The sequence below is a fragment of the Miniopterus schreibersii genome, assembly GCF_964146895.1.
Source record: "Miniopterus schreibersii genome assembly, chromosome: 3".
NCBI lineage: Eukaryota > Metazoa > Chordata > Mammalia > Chiroptera > Miniopteridae > Miniopterus > Miniopterus schreibersii.
In genome coordinates this window covers 73221588-73248112 of record NC_138103.1, presented here as the reverse complement: position 1 = coordinate 73248112, position 26525 = coordinate 73221588, and the positions used below count along the sequence as shown (strand labels likewise).

Genomic DNA, 26525 nt, shown 5'->3' with positions numbered 1-26525 from the left:
AATAGCACATAGGATTATTGGGAGGATACAATGAGGCCATGTAAGTGGAAGCACTTTATGTAGTGTAGGTTTCACTATCCTTATCATGTTTTTGTGAGGAAAAATTATAGACACTAATGTTAATACAATTAAATATTGGTTTGAATTGTTTGTGAAATTTAAAAAATAGATTAATTAAAATATTTTGCTTCATAGGTTTTGTTTAATCCTTTTGATGACATCATTCCAAGAGAAATAAAAAAGCCAAAAAAAGAGAAACCAGAGGAGAAAGTAAAGACATTGAAACCCAAAGGCACAAAGTAATCACAGTAGTAAGATTTTTCTTCAGCTTGAAAAGTAACACTGGTTCATTTAGTTCACTTAATTTCCTTTTGTAAAAATTGTTTACTAGTGAGGGGGAGGACAGTTTGGATCAGGGAGATACCTGAATTATAGTGTGTGTGTTTTTCTGCAGGGGCATTTCTTGTATTCAAATACAGTATATAACTTAAACTTAAGCTAAAGAAGTATTGCTTCAAATGTCCATGTAAAATCTGTGTTAATATAAACAATTAGGGTAACTATAGCAATGATCTATGTAAATGAGTTATTGAGAAATTTTTTGTTTTTCAATTAATATATTCTCAGTATAAAGAAATTGGTAAGTAAAGTATGAAGTATATGACTGAATGTTTACATAACTTTTCACTCCTTTTTTGGTGCTAGTAAAATAACCTTATAAGTATTTTTAAACATAAAGCTATTTCTGTATTTTGCATTATTTCTTTAGGATAGTTTTCAAAATATAGAAATTTCTTTTCTAAATAAGTTCCAGTATTTTGTGAACAGTATTCTTTACATTATTAGTCTGTTTTATTAAAATAGATATTAGAGAGTTAAATTTCAATGGATTCTTTTATTGAATTGTGGCATCCATATTAGGGATTTTATTGTACTTAAAGTGTTAGTTTCAGACAGTTCTAAGTATAATCCTGCCTAACCCAGTTAATAAAAAAGCAAAGTTTATTAATCTTTTTGGCCTTTAGTTTCCCCATCTTATAAAATGGAGGTTATAATAAATACAACACCTGGTTGTTATGAAGATTAAATGAGAAGGGGAATTTGAAAATGTCCAGTAGTGTAGGTATTTCATACATACTCATTTTTTCCCTTGATACCCTTCAATATAAGTAAGTTAAGTTGCTTTTATAAACTCTCAGATCTGAGGCAGACATTTTAATAAGTTGAGGTCTTGTGGCAAAATAACTTCATATATAGCTATATATTTGATTTCCTTTTACTTTTTGGTTCATTTATTTTGACTAATCTTTGGGTGAAAGGTTACTCTCACTATGTTCAGATACAATATTTTATCTCTATAATTTATCTTGGCAGCAAGCCCCAAAGTTGTGTGTTTTTATTTTTGTTTTTAATTCATAGTAAATATATTAGGGATGATGTAGTAGTCATTGATTTCATCTAGGTTTTGAAATAAAAGTTCCTCTTTTATTGCCAAATCTTTTATTTTTCCAATATTTGAGGAAGAGTTTTAATAACTAATTATCTTCCTTGGGATATCTTTGGTTTGAAGGCTCAAAGAAGACAGTTTTTTTTCTCCTCCTAGGCTATTTTATTTGACAATTTTGTTTAACTTATTAATTTTAAAATACTAAGCCATATTTTGGCAGACAATAGATTAATTGCTTCCCATTTGTAGTGCTCTCAGGTCTATATATTTATTAGTTTTTCAGAATTCTCCATTTTGCTAACCAGTTTTGATAAATATAAAAAGCTTAATTATTTCTGTCATGCTTGCCTTAGTATATTTAATGGTAGTGCTTAGAATGGATTTTTCATCATTAGTTTAGTCTAATATATGAAACATCTGTGGTCTGAGGCCAAAACCTTAACATTATGCTGAAAATATACGTACTTAGCATATTTGTACTGAATATTTATTGTTAAATAAAAGTAATATTTATTGTTAAACAGTAAAAATGTGTTTCTCCTTGAAAGTTCTAGCCTACTTTTTTGAGAATAGGATATTTATGAGTTTTGTTACACTTTTCTCCCTAATTTTCTTTCATTCTTTTTTCTTTCTTTTTTGCGTAGAAATTTCAGTTTGCTTTCCTTTGGAGAGGAGGCTGAGGAAGAGGAGGAGGAAGTGAATCGAGTCAGTCAGGTAAAAGGCCGGTTGCCCTTTGCTCGGAATCAAAGGGAAGTCAGGGTGTGCGTCTTGCTCGTTTTTGCATCGCCTGCTGTTTCACAGGGCGCACACTCAGTAACGCTCATTGAGCCAGTTTGCGGAACAGCTCGTGGTCGGTAGCGTTGGCACCTTCTGAGAAGGCGCCCTCTTACAAGCTCGTGGACTCGGGCAGGGAGGGTAAATGGCCATGGGAATCAGGAAAATCGTGGTGTTTGTTTTAAACCTGGAATTGTACTTGTAGTCAGTTAAAGACCTTTATGTTTGGATTTTAATGGCTATTTGTTCAATGGGTTTGGTAGGTGATAATGATTGTTTTCCTAATAAACAGTGATAGACCAAAGCTCTTATATTTATTTAAATATTTATATATATTTATTCATTTAATCAATTTTCATCACAGCCCTTTAAGATAGGTATTAGTATTATCCTCATTTTACCCATGAATAAATTAAGGTATAGAAAGGTTCTAATTTGCTCAAAGTCACAGAACCAATAAGTTGGCTTGAGCTGGGATTTGAACCTGCATCTATTCCCTATAAAATCCATGTCTTTGGATTATACTTTGCCTCCTGGCCTTCTACCCCACCAACAGGCCTTCAAGTGTGGTTCCTCAGTACCACTTTCAGCACAGTACTCATTGCTGAAACCCCTACAGTGCTCTGCCATTGTTTAGAGCAGTGATTCTGATAAGTGTACTTTAAGAAAATCATCTAAAGGGTTTTTACTCCCAAAGAGTCTGATACGTCTTCCTGGGAAATTAGTGAACTGCAATCTAAAGGATTTGGCTCAGAGTCTTTATTGTAGTAATTAAAACTTTATAACCTAGCACCTCCTTGAATGCTTAACATGTAACAAATGGTCACCTGTTTCTTATCAACACTAACAATAGTATTGACTTAAAAGCACATTATTGTTACCTTTGTCTTTCTTTATCCATGTACTTTCCTTCCCTCACCATTGAGCATGGTTTTTGTAGGCTAATGTTGAGCATATAGTAAGCACTCTACTTATATCCCTTGCATTAAAACTGAATTAAATGGGCACATATTAGAAATATTTTGGTCATAACTTTTTTTCTCACTGACTTCAGTATTCTTGAGTGATCTGTTTGATGCTGTGATTCAATTGTCACCTATATACTAATTTTCTGAACAAGGAGACAAGGCTCAGTGTTTTTTCTGGGCACTTATTCCTCATTCTGATTTGCCTTTAGGAAGCATCTCTCTCTACTTCGAGTGTCAAAATTAAATGCATCTTTACATGAAAACTTTCTTTCCCTATTCCTTATCAGTATCATGAATATCTCTGTCACCCCAGTAAACTCATCTTCATTATGTGACAGTGCACTAGTCTTGCATTATTCCTGATTCAAATGTGTCCCTCATTAAGATGAAAGATTTACTGTATATCATGTTCCTGTGGGCATATTTGTAAATGGACAAAACCACAAATGTTAGATCTGGGAATTGCCAGGATTCCCTTTCATTGATATTTTCTAAAGATGTCAAATTTCCTTGAATACTCATACCTTCCCCAACGTCCTCCTACCTGTTTTTCCTTTTGCTTGGAGTGTATTCTCTGCTTTATTTGGCTAATTTTTGTTTTTTCTTTAAGATTTAGCTCCACTATCAATTCCTGACTACCTCTACCACCCTCCTGCACCCAACTCCTACCCATGCTGAGCTTAATTTCTTTCAATGGTAATCTGCCTCTGGCCTTCAGATTACTTATTATACTGCATTGTATTGGTTTATTTTCTTATCTGCTACCTGTGCCAAATATTTCTTTTATGTAATCTTTATAACAACCATGAGATATGTAAATTTTATAAATGAAGAAACCAGTACTCAGAGAGGTTACATTGCTTGTGCAAGACTATATAATTAGGAGGTGATGAAGTCAGAAATTTGAAGTTAGGTTTCTGTAGCTATTTAAGTCTCTAATATGATTTTGAATGCTGCAGAAGCTGCCTAGTTCAAGCACAAGCCATAGAAAAGGCTTACAAGAAATTTCATTGGTAGTACAGCATTCTGGGGTGGAAGGCTATTTTACATAAATGTATTTTCCCTTTTGTGTACGTGTCTTTGTGTCCTTTTTCTCTGCCTAAAGTGTCCTATCCCACTTCTGGTTATGAAAGTCATATTTATTTTCAACACCTAAAATGCCATCTTTCCTAAATGTCTTTTCCACTTTTTCGTAATCTTTTTTCTGATCCAACCTTTCCCTTTTTTGTAATCCTTACATTTTCTTTTTAAAAGCATTCTTTTTTGCTTTATTACATAAGACCCCATGGCTGTGTTCTCATTGTGTACTACTGAAACGTATGCTTTTTTCTTTGTGCCTTATTGTATAGAGTTCCAGGCTGTGAGTTCCTTGATGGTTAACTTTGTATCATCTTTGAGTGAGAGTGTGTTGGAGTAGAAATAGCATGAATTTGAGGTCATACAAACTTATGTTGGCACTTGCTGACCTCGGATAACATAGTTGAGCTTTCTGGGGCAGGAGAAGCCGTTGCTCAGTGTAACTGGCCTAGCGCACTTCCTGAGCCCTGCCGTAGGGCCCTAGGCAGCAGCCTGAGCATCCCTGGAGAGCGTGAGTGTGCACCTGTACAGCATAACCCATCAGCAACCCATTCTCCGCGTGGAAGTGCGTCTGGGCATACTGTGCAGAACCTTTGGCCTACAGAATTTAGCTGTTCTGTCTACATAATGGAGTCATGGATAAATTTAGCTTGAGAAATAGAACAACAGCAACAACAAAATCATTGAAATTTACTGGCATAGAGGAGAGACAGTTTCTCTAGAGGGCAAGAGAGAAATTCAAGAGAGATTCGAAATGGAAGAGTATTTTGTTTGTTTTGCTTTTGTACTCTAGACTATGAGTTCCCTTCAAATGTATTTTACCTTAAAGGTAAAATGAAACTTTGGTACGAAAAGGGAAGTCTGGCTTGAATGTTAGAAAAGTCTGACTGATAAAATATATGTATTTTAAAATTTAGCCTGACTGTTTTTAAATGTATGTAATAACTAGAAACAGAGTCAAGTGAGTGCCTTTTTCGTTACTAAGAGCAACTGCAGTTTTAGTGGGTGCATGAAGTGAAATATTTCTAGAGGACTTGAAAATAATTGTTTCACTATTCATTTGCTTATCAAGTTTCTCTTTTCAGTGACTCCACAGTGTTAAGCTTTATTCCAGAACCAGTCTAACATCACAGGTTAATAATTGGTGAAGGCTGAACTGAGGCTTTACGTGAAAGGAGAGATAAGATCGAGCCCCCTCTGGTTGATGGATTATCAGTGTGGGATTACATGCACTGCTTCACCCACTCATTTACTCTTGACAAGGTGCCTCTCCCACGTGGGTTAGCTTTCCTTCATTATTTATTTCAGTATCTTTCTACTACCTGATAAAAATCTCTTTTAGAATAATAGAATTTTATAGCTCAAAGGGATCTCGTCCAACTTCCTTTCTTTATAGATGGGGAAACTAAGACTCTGGTTAAGTGACTTTCCAGACTGACTTCATTTCCTTTTTGATAGGTTTGCATGATAGGGGGGTGCCATAATGACACATCTTGAGTTCTGTAAAGCACATTGTCACAGTCTCTCATGATATTCTTGTGGACAACATGAGGAAATGTGATCTGGGAGATAGTACAGTCAGACGGATTTACAGCTGATTGAATACTTCTGCCCAAAGAGTGCTTTGTTGTCAATCTGTACCTAATTACTTGAACTAGTAAGTTGAAATGTAATAGGAGCACATGTAAATTCTATACTTCAGTTTAATGAAATCAGCTGAATAGGTATAAGACTTAGTAGCCTGTAAGCCCTGGTTGAATTATTAAGAGTAATGTTCTCTAGAATAAGGAATTTAACATTCTTTGCATTTGGGGGCTCACATTTTCAGCATTTTGTTCAGTTCTGAATACATTTAAGAAGGATATTGACAAACTAGTTGCATCCAGAGGCTGGGAGGGTCGTGCGGAGGGTGGGGATGATACCAAGGAACAATCTCACATGGGGAATGCCTGAAGAACTGGGTATACTTTGGAGAAGAAAAGCTAAGTGAAAATGTGATCCTAAGCTTCAAATATTTGAAAGGTTTTTGTCTGGAAGATCCCTCCATTTTTATTGCTTTCTTAATAGCTTCATTCAAATGTTTGCATTGGTTTAAAGTTTACTCTTGAATCTTTGTGTATAATTTAAATTCATATGTCATAAAATATTTTCAAATGAAAGCTTATAATCAGACAAGTAGTTTTCATGAGACATCGTTAAATGGTAGATTCCATTATAAAAGAATCTCAATAGCTAGATTTAAAGAGTGATTAAATTGTACCACATTCACAATAAGTGATGCATATGAGATTTCTCTCACTTCAAGATATGTTAACATTTTTACTTCAAATCCAGTAATAAAAAGGCTTTTTTTTTGCCTCAGAAAAAGTTATATTGATAGAGAAATATACTACTTTTGAGAATAAAGTAAGAATTTTTTGACCTATTCTCATTTATTTTAAGAAATGAGTGTTTCGCAAGAAGTTGGGAGTTAGGGGTAGGCCTGGCATGGAGAGTGCTGCTAGGCCATTTGCATAGAGGTTGTCTGAAGTGTTAAAATATTTCATCAAATGTTCTCCCCATTAAATTGTATTAAACTTTTACTTATCTTTCTAGTTGTTTGTATTTAACTATTTTTAAAAAGATGTTAATATATTTGTATTTATTTCTTATTTCTGCTATCAGAAGTTACCATAAATTGAGTGACTTGAAACAAAACAAATTTAGTATTTTACAGTCGTGGAGGTCAGAAGTCCAAAACAGATTTTACTGGGCCGGAAATTGAGATGTTGGCAGGGCTGCCTGCCTTCTGGAGGCTCTGGGAGAGCCTGTTATCTTTCCAGCTTCTAGAGACTCCTTGCATTGCTTGCCCTGTGTCCCGCTTCTTCCATCCTCAAAGCCCACCGTGGCTGGTCAAGTCTTCCTCCTGCTCCATCATTCTGAACCAACTCTTCCACCTTCCTTGTCACTTGAAAGGACTCATGGGATTACACTGGGCTCTCCCTGATGGATCAGGATAATCTCCCCATCTCCAAATCCTCAATTTATCTACAGAGTTCCTCTTGCCATGTAAACACCTTCACAGATGTGAACATCTCTAGGGGCCATTATTCTACCTACCAGTATACTTGTATCTAAACTAAGCTCTGTAGTATATCTAATAACAGAAATTGTTTGTAGTTCATTTTTAGTTCTAGAAGCTAGAACTAGAATTGGTTGGATGTGCAGAAATTACACATAGATTTTTTCCTTTCCAATTAAAGAGAGAATTGTCCAATAATGGGAAGCATTTAAAAGGGAGTAATTTCGTGTGTTTGAGGTTAAAGTTAAAATATATTAGGTGTTTGTTTTTCCTCTAAAATGATTGTTACCTGATGGTATAAATAAGAACCTTAAAATAGGTTATTCCAAAACATAGGTATTAAGGGGAAATATCTGAATTTATTTTTACCCTCTTTGAGATTATCTCAGAATTTTTCCAGTTCTTCCACAATTTGTACTTTTCTGCCTGAGGGTTGCAAAGTCTACTATAGTGGGAAGGAACACCTTAAAAATAGCTTTTGACAAACAAAATAGAAATAGACTCATAGATGCAGAGATCAGACTTTTCAGACTGATGGCTGTCAGAGGGGGCTGTGTAGGAGGTTGGGTGAAAGAGGCGAGGGATTAAGAAGTACAAATTGGTAGTCACAGAATAGTCACGGGGATGGAAAGTGCAGCATAGGGAATAGAGTCCATCACGTTGTAACAACTACGTATGGGGCCAGGTGGGTACTGATTGTCTAATCACTGTGCCATACACCTGATACTGATACAAAATAATATTGAATGTAAAATGTTATTGAAAAGTAAATAAATAAATACATTGCTTTTGATCATATTTTTCTATGCTAATTTAAGAAGTTATTTTAAATTTGAAATGTTAATGGCCATTCAGATTACTCCACAGGTTCCTCTTATTGAAGTCTTATTTTAAATTAATACAAGACTATTTTCTTCTTTTTCCTACAGGCTCTTTGAAGTTTTAAGCAATAACTAAGAATCCATTTTTAAACAACTGTTAATTAAACTAGCAGTTGTAAACTAACTTTTACAAATAATTGAAATAGTATAGCTCATTAATGGGCCAGGAACCCAGAAACCCGAATTCTAATCTTCCTCCTGCTGTTATTAGTATCACTCATTTTCTGATCTGTTACCTACAAGGCTGGACTGGAAGGTCTGAGTCCACCTCTGGCTGTGATGTTTATGATTGTGGCTCCATGAAGGAGCCACATGGGGTGACTTCATAGGGGAATATGTCTTAGAGTAGATAAAGATAAGCATTTATGGCTGGAGATGGAGGAGGAAGAAATATTCAGGAAGGAAAGCATGTATAAAAGATGTTCAAATTTTATTCCATTTTAGTTCATTTTATGTTTACTTGTACACTTTTGCACATATCTCATTTAATCCTTTTGTGAAATAGGCAAGGCTGCTATTATTACTTCCATTTTGTAGGCAAGGGTTCTGAGGTCTAATGAGGTCATTCTGTTTCCCTAAATGGTACAACTTTTAGACTAAAGCTCATAGAATTACTGAATATTAGGTTTAGAAACTCATTTGGTCCAACTACCATCTTTCTTTTATGTCCTGTGTTCTTTCAACTACACCACCTTCTGTTTTTTGAACATTTTTCAACTTTCATATTGGACAAACATATCAAATAATTAGCTGATGTTTTACCTTTTCATCACTCCTTGGTTTATGTAAGGTTATGGATTTAGAAATATAGATAGCTCGGCGGGCATGGCTCAGCTGTTGAGGGCTCCTGGTCAGGGCACATGCCCGGGTTGCAGGCTCCATCCCCAGTCGGGGGCGTGCAGGAGGCAGCTGATCAGTGACTCTCTCATTGATGTTTCTATCTCTCTCCTCTCTCTGGAATCAATAAAGATATATTTAAAAAAAAGAAAGAAATATAATTACATAATTTAGATTTTGACTTTTAAAAACTATAGACAAGTAGCATCTTTTTAACTGGGAAAGGTTTTTTGTTTTGTTTTGTGATACTAGACTGTAAGCATGTTTTAATTAATTTGATCTTTAAAATGTGGAGAATTTCATGTTAATACAAAAATTTTAAAATCTATTATTTTAATAATGGAAATATATTTCAGAAGGCATACTTTGCCTCAGAGTAAGACCTATAAAATTTAGAAGATTGTTCTCAAAATTGTTAAACAGTGGTGAATGAGGCTTAAGGGAGGTAGTTTCACCTCTCTGTATCTGACATTTTAGATTTTCAGTTAACATATTTTGCAATGAATTTTTCAAAGTAAAATTTTCTTTCAAAATAAATGGAAGTTATTCTTCAACTCTAACCTCTCAGTATGCACTCTTAGTTGATTAGTTGAGGGATAGAGGTGGTGAGCAGTTTCCCACCTCAAGGTATAAATTTAAAGACCCCTTTCCCCCTATGGTGGGGAAGTCTAGGACGGCCTGCAGCTCTGAAGCCTCGCCAGTGTTCTGGGTCCATAGGAGCCTCTAGGAAAAAAATAGACACCTTTACATTCTTGGTATATTATTGTAAGGCAGAACTAGATTTAAACCCTAGATCCTCTAATATTGACTGGCATTGTGACCTCTAGTAAATTACATAATTTAAGTCTTTTTCTTTTTTGATCTGTTAAATGGGGTTAATATGCCTACCTTATATATTTTCATTTGGGGAAGGGAGGAAATGGGTAGGAATACTGTACTGCAGCACAGTGCCTGGCACAAAGCATATACTTAATAATAATAGTAGTAGTAGTAATTTCATAGTTCTACTTCTTGTATCTTCCTATGTCTTGTTTCTCTACTAAAATATAAATTTATTGAGAACATCAACTTTGAAAGTAAAGCATTTACTAAGTATTTGTTCATTGACGAATGCTGTCATACTGGAGAGGCTCTTCCACATATGTGTTTTCTACTTGTTGGATAGTGTCTCCTAGGTGCACTCATTTGGTTGCTTGGGTATGTTTTAAAAGTGATTCTGCAGTGCAGAGAGTATATTTAAAGGATAATTGTATACATTTATTTCAAATTCCTCTTCTGATTTATCTTCTAAGTTTTAATATCTGGGTCAAAAATTAATTAGTTTAGCTGCATGGCAATAATAATGAGGATTTAGTGTTTGGAAATAGTGATCAATAAACTTATTTTCAAGGATATATCACATTTTGAAAGAAAAAATATTCCTAAAGTAACATTTTCAGTCCATTCAGTAATCTTATTTAAAAGCTTTAGTTTATACGGAAATTTTCAGGAACACATCTCTTTTGCTAACCACATGTATCAGTACTAGAATTTATGTAAATTTGTTAACTTGTTCTTTTGGAAGACTGCTTCTCCCCATTCACGAGTTTATCTTACATCCGTTTCTAGAGCATGAAGGGGAAAAGCAAAAGCAGTCACGACTTGCTTAAGGATGATCCTCATCTCAGTTCTGTTCCAGTCGTTGAGAGGTTAGTACGGTGCTCCTGTGACCCTGAGTTCTTATTTTCTGGCCCAGGTAATTTATAACTTCCTTTATGAATAAACAGTCGTTTCTCATAAGTCAGATTTTTTTCAACTCAGCCAGGAAGCTGAAGCATTTTGATGATGGAGGTAGTAGAGCTTCTAGCATAATGGAGGGAAGCACTGTGGTTACTTTCACTCTTCCTGCTATCTACCTCAGTTCAACTCATTACATTTAAAATAAATTGTTAAACTTTTGAATCTTGGGATAGTTTGAAGTCTAGGAAACTGTTTGCTTGAACAGTTTTATGTTTAATTCAGAGTTGCTTTGCTAACTTTTCCCTTCAAGTATTTTTGTCTCAGTTGGTATGATGGGTAAAGAAATCAGAGTTAAAGGGTTTTGTGAAAGTTGGCACATTTTGGGTCAATCCATTGAATATTACTTCTTACATATTTCAGGAGTCAACAGAAAATTGTCTTACTATCTTTGTTGCTTCTCTTTGAGAAGGGAAGGTCTTACTGTTACATATAATTACACATGATATATTGGGCCAGTGTCTTAAAGGGGAACTAAAATATTGTTGTACTAGGTTTAGCTCATTTTCAAAAATTATGTTTCAAAACAGTTTTTTTTTAATATCGTTGTATTGGAAGGATTTGGTTTCATCAGCCAGAGCACATCAAGCCAATGGAAGAAACTGTTTTCTACAGCGCTTTGTTCATAAAATACATTGTTCTCTATTGTTTACATTTTGGTCTTTTAATTCTGTTGATTTTGTGTATGTGCTAATGGAGTATACCTCTTATTCTCTTTATAAAAAATGACTCATTTTTAGATTGCTTCCATTTACTGTAGAATGCCTTTCTGAAATTCCTAAGTTGAAATAAGTTTTTTTGAAGTATTAATCTAGCAAAATATTCTAAATTTGGGGGTTATTGAATAATTTTATAATTCATTTTGCAGCTGAAATTTACTTGTTTTTATTATTTTTTAGTGAAAAAGGTGATGTGGCAGGAGATTTAGATGATGTGAGTATTTTGTATAAATATAAGTTGAACAATTTACAGAAAATTCAAAATGTTTATAAAAATTAAATTGTTTTTCTTAAAAGGTTATATATTATTTTTATAATTATACAAATAAAATTTTGAAAAAATTTGAAAAGTGTTATTTATTTTGATATTATATTTTCTTCCAAGTATATGTCTACATGGTTGTGGAATCTTATATATGAATTGCTAGCCCGCTTTTCTCCCTATGATAAAACATTACTTGAATACTCAAAATTCAGATGTCATTAATTTTATTTTATTTTGTTAAAAGTTGAAATGTTGATGCTTAGGTATCCTACATAATGTATGGGAAATGCTTGGATCAGTCATTTATAGTAGTAGTATTCCTTCTTTATACACACATTTCAGAAAATCCACTTTCATGACTATAATGGTCTTTATTTATTAGTTGTACTGGCTTAAAGCTGATAAAACAGAAGGCAGAGTTTCCTTTATATAAGAGATCAGGTTTTTCAAGTCATCCATTTGTCACTTTATGTAAAAAAATTATTGATCTGTGCACTGTGTATAATTCAAAATTTTGTATAAAGTTTAAATGTTGAAAATTACATAACTTTCTATGCATTAACACAGCTTCATCTATTACCACAGTCAAAAGAGAGAGTTCTTTCTGACTATGGATCGTAGAGAAAGGATAAAGGTCTTTTCAGGAAACTGTTCAGGAAAACCTTCCTGGAAGAGATGGGAAAGAGACTTGAAAGATATAGTCTAGGAGGTGACTCATACCATACTATTAGGTGAAGGAGAGGGACGAGTCTAGGACAACCACAAGGTTTCTAATTGGGGCAACTTGTTAGATGGCTTGAGGTAGGGAGAAAGATGAAACTAATGTGGTTAATTTTGTTCATTTTGAGATTCAGAGTACTTGGAGGCACCTGTGTAACAATAATATGAGTCTGGAAGATAGTATCAAGGCCTGATATAAAAGTATAGATCTGTTCTCATGGTCTTGGTTGGGGTAAGGCCATCTAAGGATAGTGTGTGGTCTCTCACCTGTTTTGTGTCCCAGATCCTTTGCAGTCACTTAAATTGTAGACCGTCTCAGGAAATATACTACATCCACACACAAAAATTTTTGTGAATTTGCAGGGGACTTTTTAGATCTCCTGAGGACTAACCATGAAATACCTAGATCAGTGGCTATCAACTTTTAGGGCTAAAGAATTTCTTAAACCTCTCACTGAAAACATTCACAATTTCTATTCCTAGGGATTTGGTTCAGAAAGACTGAGATGAGGGCTAGGATTTTATATTTTTTTAACAAACAATCCATGTTATATAGTCTGAACACCAGACTTTCAGGACCACTGCTCTAAGGGTCTACAACCTCAAGTTAAGAATCTTGCCTCACCATGACTCAGCTGATCAAATAAACAGAATAGAAAAAGACCCCCTTGAAGTAGCATCTTTCTTCTCCTCCCTCCTTCCCACCCTCCTTCCTCCTCCTTTCTGTTAATGCTGGGAACTATTCTGGAAGTTGAAGATACAGCAGTAGGCAAAATAGTCCAGAATATTAACCCCCATGGAGTACATGCTCTAATTATGGGAGAGAGACTTTAAACACATAACTAATTAAAATGCATAGTATGTCAGATGGGTGATAAATGCTTAGGGGGAAAAACAGGGAAGGGGAATAGAGTACTGGAGGTGGGTGGGTAGTTCTCCCATTTTATTAGGGTGATCAGGATAAGTATCACTGAGAGGGTAACATACGGGCAGAGATCTGAAGGAAATGAAAGGGAAAGCAGTGCAGATATATGGAATAAGTGTCTCAAGCTGGGGAGAACAGCAGCTCCAAAGTTGGCTAGTGTTGCTGGGATGGAACTGTATGACATCATGTCAGGGAGGCACAGATTGTGTAGGGCCTTGAGTGAATTGAGGGTTCATTGGAGAGTTTTGAGAAGAGGAGTAACTGATGTGACTTAGATTGTAGGAAGACATCTCAGCTGTCCCACCTCCACCTCTTCTATTGAATTAATCCCTGGTTGAGGTCAGTATGCTGGTGAGACAGAAAGAAAACAGTTTGCTACACAGAGGGGCTGGGTGTGAATTGTGTAGACCCTGAGTGGGGGATCTCACACTTACATAGTCCACCCAGAGCAGGTGCCGGGGGATTCCCACTTGCAGCAGAGTCTTCAGCCTTTATTAATTCAAAACAGAACAAAGCAAAAAAACAAACCTGGCCTGGGATGCCAGGAGGAGAGGCGGAGATGGACCTCTGGAAGTGAAGGCCAAATGGAATGCCCAGCAAATTCTCCATTTCACTTTCTACAGGATGAAGAATTTGAAAGTGCAGAGCATGATGAAAATATTGATGGTGATGAGAAGAACATGATGAGAGAGAGAATTGCAAAAAAGTTAAAAAAGGACCCAAGTGCAAATGTAAAATCAGCTGGAGAGGGAAATGTGGAGAAGAAATCAGTTAGCCGCAGGTGAGTTGGTTATTGTGCTTCTGGATATCAGAGTATTTGTCTTTTTAGACTTCATTTTAAATTAAGATTGTGTACTCTATTCAACTTATTTTTTAAAATACTATTTTTGTAATGTTTGACATGCTAGTTGTCCTAAATTGGCCCATATGGAAGACTAAAAGAAAATAGACCAGTTTTAAAGTAATTACAGCAATGGTCCTATGAATCAAATTTCTCTTCATTTCTCTCTGATCTCTTTTTGAAAAATCTCTATAAAATTTTATATATGGGGCGGGCGATATATTAGCTAAATGTGGAAGGTTGTGTTTGTTTAATCAATGAGAGCAGTAGAATAATTGTGTAGAATGAAAAGAGAGGTCTTCACATTTAGGTGAGTAAAATTTGTCAAAACTGGGTAAGAAAGTGTATGGGCATGAGAGCATTCTTAAATACCTTTTCAAGTCTGATTTATACCATGTACCCTTCCTAATCCCAATGGTATCATAAAAAAATTTCACCAATGTCTGATAAAGAGTTGTTGAATTTTGTGACTCAACGTTTTCTTCCCCTAAAATTCAACTTAATTGAAAAACTTTCCTTTGTGATTCTGTTGTTATAACTTTATGGTATATATTTTAAATAATATTGCTTTTAAAAAAAGTAACAGTATTTGGTTTCTTTGGATGGCCTACGTTTGGGGGTAAGATAGATGTAACTGCATATAAACAACATTCTTTTTTTGGTTATGTTTCTCAAGCTCATATAAAAAACTTAAAAGGTATTCCCATGTTGTCATTGCTTAGCTCCCTTAATTTTTTCCTGTATGTAACAGAAAAGTAATTCCTGGAAATTGTCACTGATTGTATAATATTTTACATTCAGAAATGGTACTTAGAAGTTACTTTAAGTATCTTTTTTTCTGCAGCAACATTCACCTGACAAGTAATCACTGTTGAATGATTTAAGATAGTAGATTAACTTTGGGCCACTGGTAACTGAGGGTTTCGGTGATTATGTATATGCTCATTCATAAATGGAGGTGATGAGCCTCCCGCCACTTCTCTCACTTTTAGCCAAATCATGAATATAATCATTTTTTTCTCTCATTCAAAACAAGTGTTTTCTGATTTTTAAGAACTATGAATTAAGTTTATAACGTGACAAAAAGTACATTTTGAATTTTAATAAATGAACCAAATATTTATTGTTTAAATGATTCCTTAAGTGTTCAACTTTATCTTGTTGGCCTCAATACAATTTCAAATACTTATAGACCCTGCAATTAATAGAATGTATAATTTAGCAAAGCTGGTTTCTGTAAGAACTAAAGAAAGCTTATTTGACAAAAGTGGCCTTAATAAACATCAGACTTCTCTTTGTAAGTGTTCTCTTCCCCAGATTTTCAGTGTTCATACCTTCTCTCCCTCCATCCTCTCTCTCTCCTACCTATGACGAGAAGTAAAAGAAAAATTAGATCAGGAGAAAGTGCAGAATTTCTAAGGGAAAACACAGTGTTTCACTCTTGTTTATAAGTTTCCAAATTGTCTCATTACCATTTACTTTAATTACAAAAAATTTCCAAAATCATTAGTGCTTTTGATCAGTTATACTAGCGTCACTGTAGTTTAACTCTCAAGTTAGTTTTATGTTAAAAAACAGAAAACCTCTAAGAGTCTTAAAAAATTGTAAGGTGGTGAAAAGGATAATTATATTTAAAGGAAAATCACTGTGCAGTCTAAGTTGAATTATAAGGGAAGTAGTGCCAGCCGGCTAGGATGTCCGTGTGAAATCACTATCCACTTAAAACTCAGTGCTCTTGCTATCTGCAAACTTTTCATCTGGATGTGCTTGAAGTTCTCTATTATCCTCTGCTCCGTTTCCTGTTTCCTGTTCCAGCAGAAGGGATCAGGGACTAGACTAGCCTACCAGCCCTTTGGGCAAGGAGCCATTCAAAGTATAATTTTCCTGAAAACTTTTGGTATTGCTTTTATTGGTAAAGAAACATCTGGAATCTGTTACAGCTGTTTATCACTTTGGATGTTAAACCTACAGCAGGTTTGTTGAGTACTTAATATTTAGGCTGAGGAATGGTATTTAACAATATCATTTTCAACAAATTTGCATAGAGTAGAATCTTCCCCTAAGAATGTACTCTCAGCAATGTCTCTAGTTGTTCCATTCGATAGTACTCAGGGGTTCAGGAGAAAGAAATCCAAAGCTCTTCCTACTTTCTCTCCTTTCTTTTTCCTCCTTATACTTATTCTGACTTCCTCAGGATTTTGGTCCCTGGTCTCCTCCCTTTTCTGAATGCATCTGTCTCACTCTGTTGTTCAGCCCCCCTTCTCTAAGCCTCTACCTTGACTCCTGGATGTTGATGAGCAAAATCACACAGCCAAATAGAAGCCCAGCCTTAGCTGTGCCTGCACTGCTTCTTCATCACCCAGCTCCCCAAGGTGGTTGCTTCAGCCGCAGTCTCACCCTCATCAGGTCACTGGCTTCCTGTTCCGTGAACTAGGAGCACCTTCTCCAGCTCTTAACTTTCTTCTCTTTGAACCCTTACTGTTTAAAGGGAGGTGAATCCCGCTACCCTTTCAAAATGACTCCACCCTCTTTCCTTTGTCTTCAGTTTTCTCTCTTCACTGCTTCCCTTCCTTCAGCTTGTGTTAACCATCTCCCAGCATCAAGAGTGAAACCAAAACCACTCATTTTATCTCCTGTCCCCACTTCCTTACTTTGCGTTTATTTCTAAATACACATCATTTAGCTTTTCCCTCGTCAGACCACTGAAACTGCTCTCACTAAGGCCACCTAATTGTCAGATGTAATGGCTACTTCCAACTTTTTTTTTCTTGGTGCCTGTGCTGTGGAATTTGGCATTTTTATCTGTCCTCTTGAAACTTACCTTCTTCAAGAACTTGATTGTTAAAATGTGATCTGTGGACCAACAGTAATTAGTCACTTGGGGACTTTTTAGCAATGTTGAGTCTCAGGCCCCACTCCACACTTTTTGAATCAGAACCTGCATTTTAACAGGATCCCCAGGTGATTTGTATGTATATTAAAGTTTGAGAAGCACTCCTCTAGCATGTTAATTTTTATCCCCACTGCTACTAGACTGGTTCAAGTTTATGTCATCTTAACTCCAAGGTCAGCTACTTGGTAGCACCTTCCCTGACTCCCAGGGCATTCCTGTTGCCCCTTTCTGACACTTCTGCGATAGGTAGTATGACATTAGGTTATACTTTTTTCCCTCTTTCTGTACTTATACTGTTTAACTTTCTCGAAGGCAGAGATTGTGTCCATTTATGTTTGTGTCTCTGCAGTCAAACATCATAGGTACCTAAATATGTGTATAAATGTATGAACAAAAAAATAAGTGAATCCTTTATTGACAAATAACTTTTTCCTCCAGATCTTGTAAGTAATTTGTTTATATTTATCACATGAGATATATTGGTCTACCTGTCCCTTACTGAGACATGGGATGTATTGGTCTGCCTGTCCCTTGCTGAAACTGAGCTCCTTCAGAGGCTGTCTTATTTGTCTTTACATCCTCTGAGTCGAACATAGTATTTGGTTATTAAAATGTGTGTAATAAGTGGATGAATAAATGAATGAATACAGTTGTCATTCATTAGCGGAATGTTTTTCATTTTCAACTACACACTAGATTCACTAGATTTCACTCCCGACTGCACATTAGATTCATATTAGGTTCACATTAGATGCCTGGGCCTCACTCTACAGATTCTGAGTCATTTGATCTGCAGTGAAGCCTGCGCACATCCTTTTTTTTACTTTTTATTTTTTAATTGAAGTATCACATACATATGGAATATATCTGTATAAACTATATTTCATAGCACATGTATCATAAGTGTACAGCTTGCTGAATTTTTACAAACCAATACACCCATATACCCATCACCCAGATCAAGAGGGAAAACTGCTATTACCTGGAAGTCTCCCTCCTTCTCCATTCTGGTTACTTTCCCCTCATCTCCTGATAGTAACCACTTTCTAACTTCTAAAAACACACATTAATTTAGGGCAATAATACTTTGTAAAGATGCTCCAGATAGTCTGCTGTGCATCCAGGGTTAAGAGCCCTCCTCTCCACCAAACACACACTCCTTGATCACTTCCGAGGTATAGAATAACATAAAAGTGGATTTAAACATTCTGGTATCACCTCAGATCTTTTTTGCAGTCTAACAGGGATAAGGCATTTATATCAACTAAAGTGAGTTTCAATCTTTGAAAAAGATAAGAGTCATTATAGTGGAAATCAAGTAACTTTAGAAGAAGGAAAATAAGATATTTGAGTATTCCTAATGTTTTTAAAAGATGTATGCTGGTAAGGATTTAAATCAGTGTCTTTTAACCTGTTCTGTATATTTGGATTACCTGAGAACAGGTGGCCGCCCACCTGATCAAGTCAATCAGAATTTTTGGTGTGGGATCATAGAAGTTTTAAAAAGAACCCAAGTTATTCTGATGTGCATTCAAGGTTAATTGAAAGTTTGGGGTAGTTGGAGTTTGTCTTTTGGAAAGTCCTATTTTAAAGAATCCTTTTCTTGCCTGTAGGTGGAGCTCAGCTTCTGCTAGTTAATCATGGAAACCAAATTGAGTTGTCTGCCCTCCTTGTTTTTAGCATCTGTGTATTGATTCATAGTAAATGGCCAGTGCAATCAGATGTAACAAGTGACTAGATAGTCAGAAATCAGTGTTTTGTTGTGATTACAATCATTATGGAAATTCTCTTTTACTGTGTAATTTCTATCATTGGTAATTTTATTGTGATTACTCTTCTAAATTATTTTCATCAAATTGAAATATAAGTCAAAGAAACCTTGACACATACCATCAAATCACAGTTATTAAATATTTGATAGTAATCATTCAAGGTTCATCAGAGAGGTAATTAGTTTTGGTGTTGAAACAGTTACTGTGGTACTATTTCTTTTTCATAAACCACCTCTCTTATTTGGTAAAGTTAAGTAGAATTTGTGTTTTACTCATGAGCTGTTTTAGGTTGACTGAATATAAAATATCTTACTATAATGATAGCATCAGGAATTTAGATATGAATATTGCAGTTGAAATTGAATATCTAATGAGTTGGAGTGAACTTTAAATTATGAAGCGAGGGACAATAGTCATAAATACCTCCTGAGGGAGGCCTGGGTGAACACCTAGATGAGCTGTTGCTTTTTGCTATTTTTAGTCTTTCACATCTCCCTTTGTTAGGATTTCTTATGGAACTTTGAATAATTTTCCCCCACAGTGTTTCTAGCCTCCTCGAAACATTAATAGTTTTTCTCTTAGCCTTTGGAAATTTTTGAGTTTTAATATACTTTGTATTCTGGTTTCTCTTACTTAATGATTAGACTTAGGATGTATAGAGTTGTCTTTGTATATAAACTCTGTTTGCTTTAGCAAATTCAAAAAGATAGGACTACACTTAAATTTCAGAAATTTAAAAGATAGTACACATTTTAAAATGACAGTAGAAATTTTAAAAGACTACAGTAACAAAGATCAAAATCCATAGGCATTCTAACAACCCTTTTAAAACCATTAGAAACATCATCTCCAAGAAGTCCCCCTCTTCATCTCCTCTCTGGAACATTTATGAGCAAGGAGTGAAGTTGAACAGCTAGAGCATTTCTGCTTCCTTTCCCCTTCTTTGCTCAGGATGTTGTACTTAAGCAAACAGTAAAAGGGAGTAAGGAAAAGAAACACAAGATCTATACACTGGGCAACTGTTCTCTGAATAAAGAAAAACTTCATTTATTATTTCTTTGGTATGGAGCAGTAGTGGTCCAAATATTGTATTTCCAAGACATATTTGGGTTTAACAGTAGATAGGAAGCTTTGGAGCAGTCCTAATTTTAATGAAGCTTGCATTTACTAGAAGTTGGTTTTCAGTTTTTATATGTTCTTTCCTGACCAATCATTCTATTCTCAACACATGTTACTCTTGTTGGGAGTCACTGTGCAGGAATTGCTGTGTGCCAGACAGTACTAGGCTCCAGGGACATGAAAATAAGGGAGAAATGTTTTCTGTCTGCAAACTTTCATAATATAGTATAAGAGTAATAATTAATAAGCAGTTAACTACAGTTCAGTATAGAAGTGCTCTAATAGAAGTATATGCAAAGAATTATGGAGTCTGAGCAGACAATATGTATTTCAGGAAAGGTCAAAGTACCAGGTGAAAAAAAGGGTTGAATATGAAATTGCCATTTCTGTAGGTCAAGAACAGTTGAATATCAGCAATTTCGTAAATTTCACCCTTATACTAGTAAGATAAATTAAACCCCCTTTTTTTGGAGCCATTATTTAAAAGACATAAAATTTTAGCATTAAATTAAATCCTTTAAATTAATGTTGCATAATCTCCTAATATAGATTAGATGGTGGTTCTATTGCTTTTACCTGTTATGTGTAAAATTTTGACAGTAGCAATTATAATATAAACCATACCATCATTTCGCATTTCTGGCAAGCTTCCATTTTCCTTCTGTTTGGATCTTTATAGCAAGAATTTTGGATATTCTGTACAAAACTGTTTCTTGGGCTGTTTGAAATAAAATACCACTTTTAAAATGTCCAGTTAATTCATTGAGAACCTTAATCCATATCCAAGAAATCACCTTCAAAATAAAACAAAACAAAAAATTCTTGAATTTCAGTTATATGACTCAGAAATATGACAACCCTGCTGTTTTTCCAATTAGATTTTGTAGGGCAGACAGGAAGCAGTGAAATGCACATGTGGGGAGATTGTCCTATCCAAGTGAAGAGAGGTATTTGCATATCTTTAGAATGTGTTGATTTGTGTTGCCCTTCAGAGTTACATTCGATGGATCTTGCATTACCAGTTGTTTATAGGGAATGGAATTGTACCTTTGACATGTAGTATGGAGATTATGTGCAGAAAAACGTTCTTTAAGTATTCAGCATTTGAGGAAGTGCTCTCTCTCTACCCTGGAACATACATAATCAGGTTGGAAAGTTTTGAAGTGTTCATTGCTTTCCTGCCTTCCTAGTCCTCCTAATGAATTCACCTGTAGATTAAATTGGCAAGTATAGCCTGGCCAGCATGGCTCAGTGGTTGAGCATCAACCTATAAACCAGGAGGTCATGGCTCTATTCCCAATCAGGGCACATGCCCTGGTTTCAGGCTCCCATCCCCAGTAGGGGAGCACAGGAGGCAGCTGATCAATGGCACATCATTGATGTCTCAGTCCCTCTTTTCCTCTCCCTTCCTCTCTCTGAAATCAATAAAAACGTATTTTAAAAAATTTGCAAGTATAGTTTGGGTAAAATGAAGAGGAGAAGAGCCACCCAACACACACTTTGTTTAGCACTGGGTTAAAAGCACATGAAATTACACAAGGACCTGACAGAAAATTATAGTTAGTGATTTTATTTTTTCTATTTCTAGCCTTTTTTTCCCCTGCCAGGGATTTTACTACTTTTCAGATTTCACTTTGCTTTTGCACATTTTGAGTTTCTCCTTTGTACCAGGCACTGTGTTTGGTCTCAGGATGCTCAGATTAGTAAGTCAGTCTCTTTTCAAGTTGCTTAGTGTCTAGTAACACATCTCGTGTATAAGCAAGCAAGGGCTGTGAAGTGTTCGTAGGTGCTTTAGCCAGAGAGCTGTCTGCTGTTCCAGAAATATATTGTTCTTTTACAACGTGGCCACACACTTTGCCAGATCAACTTATTTCTCTAAGTTAACCCTCATAATAAATCATAATTTGTATTATGATTCTCATTTTACAGATGAGAAAACTGGACTTAAGGAGGTTGAGTGACTTGTGGCTGGAAAGCGGCAAAGCCAGTACTTGAACCTGCAGTGGTCTGACACAGTTAATGGGGCCACACCAAAAAATATTATATGTTTTACCAGTCTGACCAAAAAATAGGTATTATTTTGATTCATTCACACTGTGTTGGCTGTTGGCATTTTTTATTTGACAACCTAAGGGAAAAGAGGTCGGCATCCCTGACTAAATAGTCAGGTATTGCATGTTTTAAAAGTTCTTGCAGCGCACCGATTGAAAATCACTGGATTAGAGGAAGGAGACTGAAGCAGAAAGACAAATTCATAGATTATTACATTATCCCAAGGGAGAGGTAATTCGGGTCTGACTAAAGCAGTATCTGTAGGGAGGGATTTGAGAGATATTAAGGAGCTAACAGATAGGACGTAGGGAACATGAAGGAAAGTTACAACTTTCTTGTTAGATATTTTAAGGATCCTTTGGTTGTAGGGAATAGAAACCCATTCAAATTAGCTGAAGTAAAGGGAATTCTATGTATGGAATAGGGGAGTTGCATAAAGTCTGGATAAAAGAATTACATACAGGCCTCACAGGAAAGGAAGTTGTCAGAAACTTGTATTTTCCCTTTCCCTCTGCAGCCTCAGACTTTCTGCTATTCTCTGTTCATATGTTCCATTATCTTTTACAATCTGTGTTTTCTCTGGAGGGCTCTAGTCTTGTATCTCTTGTAGTTCAACTCTTCAGTAGTAAATTGACTTTATTTCTGGGTCCCAAATCCAAATTCTCAGGACAGAGAATCTTATTGGCTTGGTTGGATTAGGTATCCATTTAGTTTTGTTATTTGAGGTGATAATGATAATGAAGGGGAGTTAAAAAAACCATGAGGTCTGTGGGTGTGACAGAGATGGCTAGTCCTTCCATCAGCTCCCCTTCCCTTCTTAGTAATATGAACCCCAACTTTTAGCTGGACTTGTGACTGCCTAGTAAAAGACATTCACCAGTCTCCTTTGTAGCTCAGTATGACCTTGTGATCAAATTCTGGCTTATGAGATGAGACAGAAGTGTGTCAGACTTTCAGGCAGCCTTTTCTAATGGAAAGAAGGAAGGGACTAGCCCTCCTTCCTCCCTTCCTCTGGCTACCAGCCACACACAGGCTGGAGCCTGGGTCCTGGAAGACTTCATGGAAGCACTATTTCAGCTTGCATTGTCTATCTTTGGACTTTTTCCATGTGAGATAAAATAACCCTTGTGTTGTCAAAGCACATTACTTGGGGTTTCTGGTAGGTGTAGCAGAATCTAAACCTGTCTGCTACAGTAAGGTTTTTCTCCCAGAGCTGTGCATAGCATGGGCTCTCTAATTTGGGAATGTGGGCAGGAGGAAATTAATAGCTGCTTCATTATTTCTCATGCCTTTCTTAGTTGATTTTCTTGATCCTGGAAGAGGATCATATTAATTACCAACACCCAGCCTCTTCACCCCTCTTCTCACTCCTGGCTGATCACCTTGCTTCTTATTTCATTGTGAAATGGAAGTAGCGAGAGAACATCCTCGTTTTCCCACCTCCAGATCCACCTGTCTGCATCTGGGTCCATGTGCTTCTCGCAGAGACCCTTCCCTCTGCTGTGGTCCTCACACCCTTCCACTTTCTCACACATTTTGGCCAAGTGTTACCCACCTTACTCTTGTCACTTCATACCAGGCATGCTGTCCTTCTCATGGCCCCACAGACACACTAAGCGCTGCCTTCTTTCAGACCTCGGTGCTTTGGGTTACCTCGGCTTGAAACTTTCTTCTCTGAGATAGTCTTAGGGACCATTCCTTCTCTTCATTCAGTTTCTTGCTCAAATATCATCTCATCCAAGAGCCATTATCAAACTGCACAATTTAAAACAAGAACTATCCAAATGACTTAAGAGATAAATTTTAAAAATTTGTTTGACTTTTACAAAATGCATATCCTAGGACCTACTCCCCTCAAACAAGCAAACAAAATCTCATTCACTATGTCTAGCATGTGATTTACTCATAGTTTTTGTAGCCAATTAACTAATCATGTAAATACATGTTATTCAACCTTTTCCTGTATATCGGGAACATCGGTGAATAAAGGTAGATAAAGTTAAAAGGCAAGTTTGGATCTAGATTATGTCTTTTTCGATGCTAGGCTCAGATGTTTGCAGAAGACAGTGGTCGCCTCCATTCTAGGGAGAGGAAGTGAGAGGGTCCCTTCTTCTAGCCAAAATCAGTTTTTCTTCAAGTTCTGCAACTTTTTAAGAAAAACCGCTGTAGTGTTTCGGCAAGATTAATCTTCTAAATGAGTGGCTTTTGTTCTATTTTGTTAGCCTTACTGAATCTTTGTCTTTATGTAAGCTTTTCTTTTAAAAAGTAGAAACAATATAAACTATTTAGTAATGACCTACTTTGAAGAGGAATCTCACAGAATTCATTACAGTTCTTTCCTACCTTTTTGCCAATTTTGATATGTTAGTAATATTTGATCTCTCCTCCCTCCTTAGTCTTTATTATTTAGATATTGGCATACCATGTGTATCAGTTTATTCAGTACATTTTACATTTATATTGATTTCAATGTGTTTACTATTTAAATGCACTTAAAATATATATATATATCTTTATTGATTTCAGAGAGAGGAAAGGAGAGAGAGAGAGAGATAGAAACATCAATGATGAGAGAGCCATTGATCGGCTGCCTCCTGCACGCCCCTGCTGGGGATTGAGGTCGCAACCCGGGCATGTGCCCTGACTGGGAATCGAACCCCAGTGGCCTGGATCCTAGGTCGACGCTCAGCTGCTGAGCCACGCCTGGCTGGGCTAAATGTACTTCTGAGAGTGTTAAACCTTAAATACGGTTTCCATTATACTTTGAAGTACTGTATATCAGTAGCCTACTAGACTTTTAATGTAATTTTATATTTAATTTATTTTTCTTCTACTCACTTAATTTTTAAAAAAAGATCTTTAATACATTTTCCTGGTGTTGCTAATTACTAATTTTGTGATGTCAACTTAGTCTGATTTCCATTTTAAAAGTTATGGTATTGATTTAGCTGCTCTTTAAAGAACTGTCTTGTTTAAATAGTCTCAAATTTATTAGATGATAATGGGTAGGTTTCTGTTTCTACTGAAAAGCATTTTTCTTGTGGTCAAAGGCAGATGTTAATTGGCATATGAGTTTAAGCACTGAATTATTTCTTTTTAATTTGTATTTTTCAATTTGTTCTAGAAACTCATTAGATCAAAGGTATATATGTACTCAACAAATAGGAAGCTAGATTTGTTCTCTAATGTATATTTGATTTTCTTGATTCTATGAAAAAGAATGTTTTCTTAACTTCGTAAGTTACATAATGATTTCCTGCCAATTTCTTCTTTTTAGATAAGTATTTACCTTTTTAGTTTTATTAATCATTACAAATTAATAGAAAATTTCCGGATATGCTTATTTGTTCACAATATTGACAGTAACTTGAAATTCCTTAAAGAGAAGATTGTTTAAGGGAGTTAAAAAGAACCCTTGGCTTGGCTTCAAAGAGTTTAGAAAGATCTCTTGTAGGCCTCAGACAAAGACTGGAGTGTTGCAGTTGTATTTTATATCTTGCTGCTATTTGGTAAGACTCAGTGTTAGGTGCAGTTCGTATGTGCTTGCCTAGTCACCTAGAAAAAGAGGTGTGTAGCTGACCTGTGAGAAAGTACATTTGGTGTGATAGGAGGTAAGAATGTCTAATCCTGATGCTGCTGGTGAGTAGCCCTGAAATTGAAAGTGAGGATAGCATAGCAAAGTTATTCACCAGCCTTGATTATTTGGCTTCATGCTCATTATAATATGCTCAGGATTTATCAGTCTTCCAGGAGAGTTTTTAAAATTTTTAAACATTTTTTCAAACATCTACAATATGCATGTAGTAGATATAAAGATAAAGATACTACTCTTGCCCACAAAAAACTCTCAGCTGAGCCAGATAGATAGCCATCTTTACACACAATGAACTCTATATAAAACAGGGGTTCAGAGAAAATGCAGTAGCTTCATGGAGGAGAGATTAATTTTGGCATTAGGGATCAGGAAGTCTGCATGTATGCATACTAGATAGCATTAATACTAGGCCTTGAAGAAGAGGTAGAGTTTGAATAAGTGGAAATGGGTGGGGAAGGGAATTTCCAGTAGAGGAAACTGAGAAAAGTAGAGAGTGTATTTGAAGAACAATCTGCTGTGACTAGAAGAGAGGATCTACTTGGAAATAAAGCTGGAAAGATAGGTTGGGCCCAGATCATGAGGTACCTTCCAGAATAGTGAAGTGCAGATATAACTCATTTTGCTTGATTTATGTGTTAATTCAAGTTTACAGATAAACACAGATCAACTACTTTTTTAACTGGAGTAAGTCAATGTGAAAGATTCAGGGTAGGGTGAATATTGGATTTCTATAGTTTTGGAGAAGAGTGAGACCAGTAGGAGGGTTTGGTGAGGTTGCTGTATTAGATGATTATGTTTATTTT

The 26525-nt window shown here is 35.8% G+C and overlaps 1 protein-coding gene across 1 annotated transcript in view; it reads left to right on the top strand.

The window, feature by feature from the left end:
* CWC27 (CWC27 spliceosome associated cyclophilin) overlaps positions 1–26525 on the top strand; it is a 148048-nt gene that overhangs the window by 16226 nt on the left and 105297 nt on the right. Inside the window, exons 6-10 of the mRNA XM_081132100.1 lie at positions 196–299; positions 2092–2161; positions 10654–10733; positions 11721–11754; positions 14074–14231. Coding sequence (XP_080988226.1) covers positions 196–299; positions 2092–2161; positions 10654–10733; positions 11721–11754; positions 14074–14231 — 446 coding nt within the window. The remainder of the gene's footprint in view (positions 1–195; positions 300–2091; positions 2162–10653; positions 10734–11720; positions 11755–14073; positions 14232–26525) is intronic.